Source organism: Lepidochelys kempii, chromosome 9 (assembly GCF_965140285.1).
Source record: "Lepidochelys kempii isolate rLepKem1 chromosome 9, rLepKem1.hap1, whole genome shotgun sequence".
In the NCBI taxonomy this organism is placed as follows: Eukaryota; Metazoa; Chordata; order Testudines; family Cheloniidae; genus Lepidochelys; species Lepidochelys kempii.
In genome coordinates, this window is record NC_136388.1 from 97,148,826 (window position 1) to 97,162,179 (window position 13,354).

At 47.6% G+C, this 13,354-nt stretch overlaps 1 protein-coding gene and 1 long non-coding RNA gene across 2 annotated transcripts in view; one reads left to right on the plus strand and one right to left on the minus strand.

Moving 5' to 3' along the window:
• Positions 1-3,577, plus strand: LOC140916962 (uncharacterized). Its single transcript, XM_073358857.1, has 2 exons — positions 1-810; positions 2,171-3,577. Exons 1-2 carry the CDS (start codon positions 90-92, stop codon positions 2,770-2,772), a joined length of 1,323 nt encoding a protein of 440 aa, XP_073214958.1. The 5' UTR covers positions 1-89; the 3' UTR covers positions 2,773-3,577.
• An 8,650-nt stretch (positions 3,578-12,227) lies between these two features.
• The window catches only part of LOC140916737 (uncharacterized), a 64,796-nt gene continuing 63,669 nt past the window's right edge, over positions 12,228-13,354 (minus strand). Inside the window, exon 3 of the long non-coding RNA XR_012160632.1 lies at positions 12,228-12,837. This is a non-coding gene — a long non-coding RNA (uncharacterized LOC140916737). The remainder of the gene's footprint in view (positions 12,838-13,354) is intronic.

The window sequence follows — 13,354 nt, forward strand, 5'->3', positions numbered from 1 at the left end:
GTACTGGGGGCTGGAGGGCACCCCACTGGCAATTCCTTAAAACTCGGCTCCTCTCACGGTTTGCCAGATTCTGACGCCGGGCTCGGTGTATGGCTGGAGATCCCCAGTGTCTCCGTCCTGCCTCTGACACCAGCTGGGACAGCTCGCCCAAAAGCAAGATCCCCCCAGGACCCACCATGCCCGGAGTTGCAGATGAGAATTCCTTCAGAACCTCGTACCATGGCATGTTCCGGATGTATCTAGACTCACCCAACCACAGGGGACGTGAAAACCAGGCTTTGCCAAAGCAGACAGCTAGCACCAGAAACTCTAAGGAGCAGGGGGCACGGAGGCTGGCAAGGGGTCTGAGAACCAGGTCCCACCATTGCAGCCCAGTAACTGGAGCTCTGGCTGATCCGCCCTTTGCCTCTTCGATTCTAGAAGGGTATCAAACGATGAATCTGGCAATCCACAGAGAGACCGGCGCTTTTCTCCCCTCCCCTGGACAGCCCATTCCACAAGAACTGATCTGCAAGTGGACTGACAGCAAAGGACACCACTCCAGGCAGGCTTGCTCGAGAATATTCAGCACCATGTATGAGCTAGTTCACCATGTCACCATGGAGCACGTCGGAGGACCAGAGCAGCCCAACCATATTTGTGACTGGGAGGGCTGCGCTAGGGAGAAAAAACCCTTTAAAGCCAAATACAAACTCATAAACCATATCAGAGTGCACACAGGCGAAAGGCCATTTCTATGCCCGTTTCCGGGGTGTGAGAAAGTGTTTGCAAGAGCTGAAAACCTGAAGATACATAAAAGAATCCACACAGGTTAGTTAGACTGCAAGTAGCAATAGTCATAAGTAGATTTGGGGGGTCGGGGGGATCATTTGCTTCCTGGACTTGAAAGGGTTGAATTAGCAATAAAAACCAACCAGAATAAAATCATAATAAATAATACCTTAGTATTAATTTTCCTTGCATATTAATGGAAAAGCCCCCAGAGCGGTGGCACGTGCTATAGGTTTACCTCTGGGTGCTGATTATAACCGGGGGAATATTTTTGCTGTATTTCTGGCTCATAACTGAAAACAAGAGACAATTGTTTTTACTAACATTTCCCCTCCCCTCCTCCTCAAACTCTGTGTTTACAAGCTACTGTCCAAAGGTAAGCCCCCAAGCCACCCGCATTTAACACTTCTTCAGTCAATAATACACTAATATTGTCTGAAGGTAACAAGCACCCCTCCCCTTCCCACACTCACGTTCCAGTGAAAGTATCTTCCCCTAGAACCTTACAGCGCTTGACAAAATGAGTCTTCGTTCATGTGATTATATCATAGTAAACAAAAAGGGAAGTGATTGTTTTCTGCTAGAACGAAGAAATAGACAGAACTAGGAGTGAAAGAAATGTCTCAGCAGCGTCTTCTTTCCTCCACGTTTTTCTGTACAAATATACTTAACGTGCCCAAATTTTGCCCCGGCTTTTTGTCTAATTAGATTTCGGTGTCCCTCGTTTTTAAGACCCCTTCACGTCTACAATTTTTTATTCAGATCTCTACTGGCCAAAAGAAAGATGGGAGCAAACGCTGTGCGGAAAGGATAATACGCTACCGAGGATTATTTTGCATTAGATCCCAGTGTGGACAAACCGAAATGTTAAACAAATATTTAAAAAACAAGAATTTTAGAGGCATGCTGGGAAATTCTCTCTCTGTGTGACTGCATCTATCTAGCCACCCAGACAAAGCCAGCAAATTCTGACACCAGAGAAATGAGTAAACATATGTTATGCTTCCTCTGAAGGCAGAGCGGGGACTTGCATTGGGGTAGTGATTTCAGGCGCTTTATTAATTATGATGATGGTTGCCCAAACCTGAACGATTCTAGGCATTATTTCATGTATTTATTTGCGCCATAATTTAAGGCATACGTTGTGATGGCCTCTCTGCAAGCACCTACCACCCAGCCTGCCGATCACACGAAAGCTCTGAAATGCTGGGTAACTAAAAGGTGTCACTGAAAACCATCAAGTTACTGGCATGAAAGAACAAAACCCTGGTTCTGCTAACAGTGGGTTCTTTTGCTCCTGGAGATGACGCGTTGCCTACCGCGGACACGTTCTTGTGCCCCTTCCACACGCGATCGCTCCAGTCCTTGCTTCGGGTGAGCATGTGGGTTTCTGTTCCAGGAGAGAAGCCGTTCGTGTGTGAATTCGCGGGGTGTGACAGGAGGTTTGCCAACAGCAGTGACAGGAAGAAGCACACCCACGTGCACTCGAGAGACAAGCCGTATCGCTGCAAAGCCAAAGGGTGCGAGAAATCCTACACCCACCCCAGCTCCCTGCGCAAACACCTGAAAACGCACCGCAGCCTCGAGCCAGCCCCCTCCACCGCCACCACCAAGCCCCGGGCGGCCGGACAGCCCCCGGAGGCGCAGGAGCCGGGGGCTGGGGCCTGCCAGTCACTGGCCAGCCCCGCCGCTTGTCTAACCAGGTGTGGCCCCCCCAGGTGCCAGGGGAGAGAGAGGGACGCCCCGGAGAGGGAAAGAGGGGGCGCCTCCCACGCAACCTCCTGCAGTGGGCGTGAGGCCAGACGGACCCCCCGGCCGGCTCGCCCCCAGCTCTGGCGCAAGGTGCCCTCCGAGGGCTCCCGCAGGTCCCCCAGCCCACTCACACTCCCGGCCGGGCTGGGAAGGGGCTGGGAGCCAGGGCACAGCAGGGCCACGGGCGCTGCCCACAGCAGGCCCGAAAGAAGCGCTCCCCCCTCCAGGAGAGGGCTCAGTGAGCTCTGACGGGTCACTTCCCCGGGGCCAAAGGGAGCCTTCTTCCCCCTGCCCGCGCCAGGCTTGGAATCACGGACCCCCTAGCCGGAGCCGAGCGCTGGGGAGCTGCAGCTCCCTCTGGGAACTGGACCGTCCATGTATAGTGGGTGAGAATCGCCTGCAACCTCCTTCGGACCTGGGGTTAGCAGCACCCAATGGCCAAAAGGGCTCCCGAATGCTGGCCTAGGAATCCAAGCCAAGAGCAGCCCACGGCCCTACCGGCACGGCAACAACTGGAAATACCGCGCTCATCAGCGTCAAGAACCCGAACCCGCCTCTTTCCCCCCGGTGGCACGGGCTGCGCTCCAGGCCCGTCTCCCTCCCTCACACTCACACACACGTGTTACTCAGGGCGTGTGTGTTCCGTGCTTACAGGCGCTCAGCTAAGCCTGGGTCCTGTCCGCCAGCCAGGTAACTGGCCCGCACGGATTTCAATCATCCCTGCGCCCAGTGGTTTCTTTCTGTGGAGAACACGTCTCCTTGGCTCTCACTGGCACGTTATGGGCGAGTGAGGTTTAGCCTGTCACAATTACCTTTGCAGTCTCATAGAGGCGTTGCAAAAATAGGGTTGCAACCCTGCGATTAGAGATAGACATGAAAAGCACTCAAGCGTGCTTTGTTGTTTTACTGTTTAGCATTAATGTTAATGGGATTATTTTGTCCCTTTCCTTGCTACGCTCTGTTTATGTTCTAGATGTGCGCGTTTTGTACCGATGTTTGACATACGATTTGAAATAAATCACCCAATGTGCTCCAGGCTCGGGGCACGTCAGGTCGCAGGGAGATGTGTTGCCAATTATTGGTTGGGAATTATCTAGATCCCAGTCACCGAACCGGTTCTGTCAGCTGGGCTGGACAGTAGATACTCCGATCTGCGGAGTCTATTTTCCGGGGACGGAGCCCAGTGATACAAGTCTGGCTTGTAATGTTAAGCGTCTAGATAACGACAGCTCAGTCTTTGACTGAAGTCGCTTAGCTGTAATTACTCATGAATTAACCTCTCTTCTCCCCCCCCCCCCAGCACAGTCGGGGGAAATTGATATTAAATCATTTTCCACAATCCATCACTGGAAATGCAGACAGGCTATTTGCCACCCCCATCTGTCTCTACGGCTTTTCCCTTTTTTTGGCCAGGTTTGAACTCCTAGCTTAAAAGTATCTATGAAAAGTCACATTTTGCGGGGGTGGGGGTGAACCGTGGCACTTTTAACAATTTTGTGCGAATGCAATTCTCAATGGCTTGTCTCACCCTTAATGACAAGCAAAGCAATGCAAAGGACGGCTTCTCTTTTCATATGCACACAGCATGCAAACGTGGAGTATTTTAATCTACACTATATATATAAAAGTAATTCCTAATCAACTCTTGTCAGATTCCCCAGACTTTCAGTTATTAGCAATTCTCTTTGGAAGCCCTTGGCAATTTTACTGCATGTCAGACAGATAAAAGATTCTCCGGATCAAGAGTTATTAACACATTTTTGTGATCCTTTAACACTGGTGCCTATAACCAGTGGCGTAAGCAGCGATTTGACTAGCATCGGTGCGCATATGCAATTCTGATACTTTGAAGCCCTGTGAGGGACCCGATCCTGAGGCCCTTCCTTGCCCACGTATGGAGGTAGGGGATCAGGCCCTAATTGCTACATTGCCTACCTAAGTTCATCAAAAGCATTCAGAGGCTGCTTACCAGTGTTCAGATGTTCCATTCTTCAAATCTCAAATGGACACAAAGAGACCCTCCGTCCCATTATCCTTCGATCCCAGACACCAGCAGACAGAGTCAGGGGCGAACCATCCTTCGCGGAGTTTGTGCGTCACGTGAGTTCTAGATCAGAACTAGCTCTGAAATCTAGAACTCAGACAACCAGCCAGTAAGAAGGCAGTGAGCAGACAGAGAACGCCCGGCTCTGTGCTCAGGGCAGACAGCGCTTTGCCATCCTATCTTTGGATTTACGTCTCCAGACTAAACCATGTTCCATACCCAATTTCTCATACCCGAGCTCAGATTAATTAGGCTGGAAAAATCAGGAAGCCTTTAAAGATATGTAATTCTCATAGAAAACTAGTGGAGAGTCTGTGCTTTAGATAGATAGATAGATAGATAGATAGATAGATAGATAGATAGATAGATAGATAGATAGATAGATAGATAGATAGATAGATAGATAGGGTATTTGGGGTAGATGGATCAGAGGGATGTATGGGGGTAGATAAGGTGTATGAGGGTAGATCGATCAGAGGAGTGTATGGGGGTAGATCGCGCCCAAAAATATGTCCTTTATTTCACGCCCCCCCCCCCAAATGCCCTACCGCATTTTACCACCCGCTCATCGCTGAACTCATCCCGCCCCGTCCCCAGAGCAGTTCTGGCCGGCGGAACCCAGCGCTGGACACAATCCGCTCCCCGGAGAGGCTAACCTCACGGCTGGGTTTCTTCCCCCACCCCGCTGCTTGTGGTGGGCAAGCTCCTGGCAGGCTGGGGGGCCCGGAACCCCAGAGTCACCCCCGGGGAAGGGGGACAGTGTCCGTGTGTCGTTCGCAGCTCTCGGGGCTTGTGGTCAGACAGCAGAGCCGCGGGGAGGGGGGGAATGGAAGGGGAGCCCCCCCAGTCGGTGCACCCCCAGAGGCCAACAGAGAGGAAACCCCAGCCCAGCCCATTGAGCCCAGGGGTGGCGTGGGGGGGGAGGAGCCACGTGGTCTGGAGCGTTCCCATGGCTCTCGGCACCCAGGGCTGTGGAGCGGGACCTCTCTGCGCTCGGGGTGCCCCCAGGGAGGGCTGGGCAGCTCGCACCCACAGCCAGGCAGGGAGCCGCCGGCGGCGACTCTGGGATGCAGCGCAAGGGCTGGAACCGCGGGAGCTTGGCTGTTTCAAAGCTTTTATTTCCCCACCTGCTTTTGCACTGGGGGGGGGGGGGACAGGACAGGTGCCCAGCAGAGGAAATATCTGCGCCCCCCCCACCCCCCAGCAGAGTGTGTGCGGAGCAGACCGGCCCCCCAGCTCACTGCGGAGCCAGGGAAAGCAGGCGCCCAGCCACGCCGGAGGCAGGGCTGCAGAGGAGGCTGCGGGAGGGAGCCCGCATCGCATCTCCGTGACACTGGCATGGGGGTCCGGACGCTGCCTCTGCGGGCACCCGCGGCTGCTCTAAAGGGAGCCGGACTTCTCAGCCCCCTCCCAAGGATTATTTCAATGCAACAGCCAGGAGACTCCGTGATCACCCCGACAAGCACACTCCTGCCGTCTCCGCCCGAATGCCCCAAGTGCGCTCCGGGTACTGCCCTGGCCTCAGTGGAGTCACTCCGGATTTGCACTGGTGTAAACGAGGCAGGGATCTGAAGTTTCAGGGGTGGATGCTGCTTCAGCCTCGAGTTGATTTCCCAGCCTAGGCGGAGGGCGGGATTTGGGATGAAAGACACGTTATCACACTGGAGGGGTGAGCTCAGAAGTTACAAGCAATGGGGTCACTACAGAGTCCAGAAAGTCCTGCCCAGGGAGGGGAAATATTTCTAACACGCTGCCCTGACCTCAGGGCACAGGCTAGGGTGTGACTGGCGGCAGCAGCGCCTTGCTTGGTGGGTTTTGCTCCTGCAATTGACTCAAGATATTTAGGACTAAACCCTGATACATAATCGTCCCTCGGGGTCGCAGCAGGTAGTGACCCGAGACCATGCTTGGACTCCCAGAGAACGCTGTGATTTGGAAACAATCCAGGCGGAGCTCCAGGACACCAAAAGGGGACATGGGTAAGCGGGAGAGGAAGGGTGTATTAGGGGAAAGCCAGGACTCTCTATGGGCCTGACCCAAAGCTCATTCAAAGGATTATTACCATGAATCACTTGTATCCTGGTAGCACCTAAAAGTCACAGCCCGATTAGGCTGCATTGTGCTAGGCGCGGCACAAACATACAATAAATGACTGCTCCTTCCAGAAAGAGCTAACCAGCTCAAAGAGGAGATGAAACAAGTGGATGAAAGAAACAAGTAACAGGAGTGGGGTGAAGGAGATGAGAAAATAAATATAATAGACTAGAAGGACTCCCATTGGCTTCAAAAAGGTTTGATTCAGGCCCCCTATAAATGTTGCTTTATAGATATTTCTGAGGTCAGCAAATTACAATTAACTCTTGGCAGCAGAAAATGGTCCCCTCTGCTGTCACAAGAACATAAGAATGGCCCTGGTGGGTCAGACCAAGGGTCCATCTAGCCCAGTATCCTGTCTTCCGACAGTGGCCAGTGGCAGGTGCCCCAGAGGGAATGAACAGAACAGGTAATCATCAAGTGATCCATTCCCTGTCGCTCATTCCCAGCTTCTGGCAAACAGAGGCTAGGGACACCATGCCTGCCCATCCTGGCTAATAGCCATTGATGGACCTGTCCTCCATGAATTTATCTAGTTCTTTTTTTAACCCTGTTTTGCTCTTGGCCTTCACAACATCCTCTGGAAAGGAGTTCCACAGGTTGACTGTGCATTGTGTGAAGAAATACTTCCTTTTGTTTGTTTTAAACCTGCTGCCTATTAATTTAATGTGGCCACTCCTAGTTCTTGTGTTATGAGAAGTGGTAAACAACACTTCCTTATCTACTTTCTCTACACCCATCATCATTTTATAGATCTCAATCATATCTCCCCTTAGCCATCTTTTTTCCAAGTTGAAAAGTCCCAGTCTTTTTAATCTCTCCTCCTATGGAAGCCGTTCCATCCCCCTAATAATTTTTGTTGCCATTTTCTGAATCTTTTCCAATTCCTATATATCTTTTTTGAGATGAGGCGACCACACCTGCACACAGTATTCAAGATGTGGGCGTGCCATGGATTTATATAGAGGCAACATGATATTTTCTGTCCTGTTATCTATCCTTTTCTTAATTATTCCCAGCATTCTGTTTGCTTTTTTGACTGCCGCTGCACATTGAGTGGGTGTTTTCAGAGAGCTATCCACTATGTCATTTCTGATAAGCACCATGTAGGAAGGTGGGTGGGGGAATATCTACAGGAATACAGCTATAGGAGAGCTAGGTATTTTTAGTATGATTTAAACCTGCAACCATGTAAGTGACACATAACATATTTTAGAAAATTATTTCCTTTTGATTCATTTATTTATAGAGTTCATCACAGTATTGACAGACCAAAATATTCAAAAATTATGAGTCAGGCCCCCAAGATCATGAAATTGGCTTAAAATATATGCCGGGTTCTTTTTTCCTCACTTTCTGGTTTTTGAGCCTTTAGTATGCACTGGGGTTTTAAATTATTAAGCTTTTCTACACAATAATGAGGGCTAGAAGAAACTAACTGCTTTAAAGAATGAAAGCCTAGATTGTCACCTAATCACACGACTCCAGGAGCTGGGGCTTTATGAAAAATGCCAATTACCACAAAGACTCACAATAAAATTGCACGAGCTAGCAACACTGTGTAAACAACTCAGATCCTACGGTCATACATACTTACCTAACATATAAATAATCCTCACCAAATTTAAAAAAAAATAATAATCCAAAATTGCAACCCTAAACCAGCCTCTAACACACCTAGTCTGCTGATCAGAGTACCAAATTCTCCTCTCAATTACACGGGGGCAACTCCCCTTATATAAATGGGGTTGTCTTCTTTATGTGGGAGGAGAAATTTAGTGATTGGTGGGGCAGTGAACACGTGCAGAAGGAGTGCAGATTTCTGCCTACTGCTAGATCTGCTGCAGAGTTTTTGTTTGGTTGTTTGCATTAGATAGATGCAGACTGCATAAATTCTGTACTACTGACCCCTACTGATCTCTACAAATGGTAGGTTCCAGATTTAATTTCACCATGTCTACAGCAGTCTTACTTTCTCCACATGGTTGCATAGTGTCAATGGAAGCTGTGCATGAATATATAAAGCAGAAGGGACCCCAATTACTGCAGCCTGTCCTGCCAACTGCTATTTGTAATAAATGTGTCTAGGTGAAATTGACAGAAATGCAAGTTAGCATAGGGCATCAACCGAACACAGAAACATTGTTTCTGGTCATGGAAGAGTAAAGGGAGCTGCATTTCTAACACAGCCAGCTTCTTACATACAAAAGAAGAAATGATGTTTCTGATGGATGCACACAAGGCCAAATTCAGCTCGTAGTTACTCCAGTGCAAATCTGGTGCAACTCCAAAGAAATCAGTGAAACAGAGCAACGTTTGGCCCCTCGTTATGCAGTGTCATTTATCACTGATGGGGGTAGACTCTCTCAGAGTAGGTTCTCTGCTCCTCTGACCACCTGTGCAGAGGGAACGCTGCTTTTTCACATGTATCCATGCCAATTGTTGCAGGATCTGGCCTGCAGGCCCCAGTCCAGCAAAGAACTCAAGCACATGCTTAACTAACTTGCAGTCAGTGGTCTCTCTCACATGTTGAAAGAGAAGCAGGTAGCCTTAGCATGTGTATATCTACAGCACGCGAATGATACTGTTACCTGAGCTCAAACAAATCTCCCATTGGGTCAGACCTAAGCTAGGGTAAATTGTCATAATCTCACCAACTTCAGTGGAGCTCTGGCTATTTACCCAAGCTGAGGATATGGCCCCTGGACTTGAATAAGAGTTGTGCTTGAGTAAAGGTGGCAGAATGTAACTTTGTGGGTGGGTGGGTGGGTGGAGAGAATCTGTCTACCTGGAGGTCTGTTCCTACCTAAATATACCCTTCACCCGCATTAAAATAAAACAATTAGCACTTACATGTAGACTTTGTTGCTGGAATTAGTTTTCAGTATGAACACGAGGAATTAAAAACCTCAACAATTTGTCAGACTATTCAAACAATGCATAAAAGGGACAATACAAGAAGACAGATCAGTTTTCTTTTCTATGAAGCTGAAAACAATGATGGTTCCTTCAAGCTCTTCTGGTTGATTTGATAGAAGAGAATTATCGTGCATATAAATAAAGTGCTTGGAGCATAATATCTGAGATTCTGAGTGCCCTCAACTCTCACTGAAGCTAAGACAACCCCAGCACCTTAAAGGATGGAGCTATTGGCTGTATCTACATGCTGTACCATAAAAAACACTTTGTATGACAATTACATGTTTCTTCATAAATTCCATCCACCCTTGAAATCAGCATGACTGTTTCTACATTCATTCTTGACCTCTGGACAATAGAGTGAGGAAGAGGTTGTAGCTAGAGAAGTCTTTAAGATTCCATTTTATGGCACTAGACAATATTGTGATGTGTGACATAATTATTGCACCTTTAGAGCAAGGGGATGGATAAAACAGCGGCAAGAGTTTTGGGTAGACTTTGTACCAAATTCTTGTTACAACTAGTGCAAAACTGCATAGAAATCTCTACACAGAATTCATGCTATTATTTTTTATGGTTTACATTTCATTAGGCTTTGAAGAGTGTTCACATAATGAAATGTACACAGTATACACTCCAATATTAATTATGAAAATCAATAAGTTATTCAGCAAATAAATTATGTATTGATTACATTGCTTTGGTATGATGTGTTTGCATGATAACACTAGAAAATGAGAAAGAAAACTGAAAAAGCAGTCAGAGAAAAGGAATAACAACAACTTTAGCTGGGAAAAAGAAACGTAAGAAGGAAAACATAAGAGAAAACAAGCAACACCAAACATGAGTCAACACGACTTTTTTTTTCCTATGGAGCTGAACTAGCTATCTGTCTAGACTCTCATCTCCATAGTATTTGAACACTTGAATGGTATCCAGATCAAAGTATTTCATGACCAATATTATGTATTAATTTGATGATAAAACACAGCTGCCTGGTCTGCTTCACACATAAGGGTTGCCAGATCTCATCTTTCTGCATATTTCTCTCTATTTTTCCAAAAGCAATTTCCCACCCTAATTTTGCTGTTTTTAGCAGAGAGTTGAGGCTGTTCGGTACGAGAGGAGTCAATTTGGCTTTTCAAGAGGATATGATGGCTTTTTTGCTGCCATGTTTGTTTAAAAAACCAAGAAACCACTTCTGTTCAGTCTGGGAGAATTCATGTTGTTTTGATTTATTGCCCAGGAGAACTGTTTGGTTCCACTGGAATTTTAGGGCAAAGTTACTTTTTTCTTGTATCTTACGCTGGGAAAGTCTTACTACTTCACACACAAAACACACACAGATCTTGTCTTTGGAAAACTTACTGTACATATTCGGGTCAAGGAAATAACCCATCTCCAATCTGAATTGAAATCACTCTGATATGCAGGGCAAATTGGTCTGTCAGGGAAACTTTACAGCATGCTCTTTAAACATTCAGGAGAAAAACTCATTGTGCTAAAGCATCTATAACCTTGAGTTAGGGTCCCAAGAATTGATGAAGAATGTATTCATTGCCAACATGGCACGATGGGACCTACCCATCAGAGTTAATGATGGTGAGGTGGGATTTTCTTTTGGTAGCATTCTGACTTTTTGGATTACAGAGTTAACACCTCTCTTAAGCATGAGGTATTTTCGAATCTGATAATCTGTCTAATCATAATCCAGATGAATTTGTTGCAACATTTTTATGGTTCAGTTATCTCAGATGGGAATGTTAGCTCTGTGCAGAAGGGATTTGGCTTGGAATACCCATTGACAATAACAGAAATTGCATTCCTATTGCCAGCGAGCAATGCTGAAATCTTTCCTCTTTCTGTGTGCTTTACAGAGTCAGGAGTCTGAGGTCTCCAATATTAATTGCAAAATGTGCCCACTGTTGGCATATGACAAGCTATGTAACTGTATATCCCATCTTGAGATCTCTATAGACTGTAGTCCAAAGCTTTGAAAGTTCAAAGCTGTGATAGGGTGGCTGCCTCTCACTGGCAGAAAAGGGGTTAAAAGCAGCCCTAGGGAGGCTGCGCCAGAGGCAGCCAATCAGAGGAGGGCTGAAGGGAGCAGCTAGTCAGAGCCAAGTAGGCCCATATAAAAAGGGAGCTGCAAGGTAGAGGAAGGCAGTTCTCTCTGTGGGGAACCCAGGGAGGAAGGAAGGATGGACTGTGTCCCTGAAGGGCCAAGAGAACTGCCAGCACCCTGGACAGAGCAGTGCTGCAAACAGGGGCCGAGGGAGCCAGAGATAGCTCCTGGCTGGCTGCTGGCGGGTTGCAGACTGCGGCCCTGATACAAGGGTAAAGAGGGTGCCGGAGCTACTGATGGGAAGTGGCTGAACAGCACACTGCAGGCCCCCCCGGAAGGGGGGAGTACAGTGTGTGGCATGGCCGGTGGGCTGTGTCGCTGAAGAGGACCCTGCGATCCTTGGAGAGATGTGGGTCCAGAGTGGGAGTCACGGCGGCAATGCACCACCCACAGGGGACACACCCAACCACAGAGCTAATTCCCAAGACAGGCTGAGGAGCTGCCAGAGTGGTGAGTGGACCCCGTTACGGTAGCCTACAGGAAGTTGGTAACATTTTTTTAAATCTTGACAGAATCTGCAGAACATCGTCATCACAGGGCTCATCCCACAGTCCCTACTCAAGCAAAACCTTCACTGGATTTTAAGAGGAGTTTTGTCTTAGGCCCCAACTCAATGCACTGATTCACATGCCTAACTTCATATGCTTAACACCATCCCCATTCAATACAGCACTATAAGCACATGATTAAGTCCCATTGAAGTCAATGGATTTACCTTGACATGAAGCTGGAGTAACGCAATGGGGAACCAGCCCCTAGATTATTAAACGTCACCAAAGAAATTACATCCTTTGTTAAATACCCGTTCCATGCAATGGGTAGTGTCAATAAGCTTCACAGGCATGTCTGCCAAGTGGCCAGGCATGTTAGCGCAGAACCTCTGAAGGAGAGGAGGGGAGGGGGTTGAATTGGGGATGAATGCATATGGCTTAGAGGATGTTCAATAGAAGGAAAATATTCCTTGGAAGCAGATAAAGTAGTAATTCCTTCCAGTTAGTACTGACTGCAGGACTTCTAAGGACTGCAGAAATGCGGACAGCAGCACAGGTTAATACCTCCAAAGTGCCAGTTTTGTACGGGCGTGTTCGGCTTTCAGGTGCTGTGTGCAGGTAGCCCATAGCACAGAACTGAGCTGAAAAAAAATTTGAAAATGTCACTGCAAATAATTTGGTATTTACCTTACTTTAAGTCTTGACCTCTTAGCCATGCTAGTTACTCGTTGATTTAGGAATGGTAGATCTCAGATTAGGGTTATGAGATGCTATCCAATGACATCCTTAAAATCAGGGAATTGGAGAGTGTCACACAACTTTTGAAATATACAGTTATCTAAATTGTGTCTAACAGCATTCTCTCTCTCATCCATTCTTCCACAGACGCAAAAGGATTGAGGAGAAAATGTAAATTCACAGGCTACCAAGTGGTATAAATTATGAGGGGTTTAACTAATAGGTGCAACTTGGGGATGGGTTTATAGTATTTGGATTTTTAGCTGCGGGGTGGGGTGTAATAGACGCACACAGTGTTTGTTCAGCACCTAGCCCAACAGGGTCCCGGTTGATGCCAGAGCTCCTTGGTACTCCAGTAGAATTAGGATATCAATCTGCACATACACAATACACACATTCAGACCAATGGAGAGAGAAAAT

Excerpts from the sequence above, each read along its gene's own strand:
- LOC140916962 (XM_073358857.1), top strand. The coding sequence starts at position 90 with ATGGCTGGAGATCCCCAGTGTCTCCGTCCTGCCTCTGACACCAGCTGG. Across the intron at positions 811-2,170 it reads ACATAAAAGAATCCACACAG|GAGAGAAGCCGTTCGTGTGT; the intron begins GTTAGTTAGACT and ends TTTCTGTTCCAG.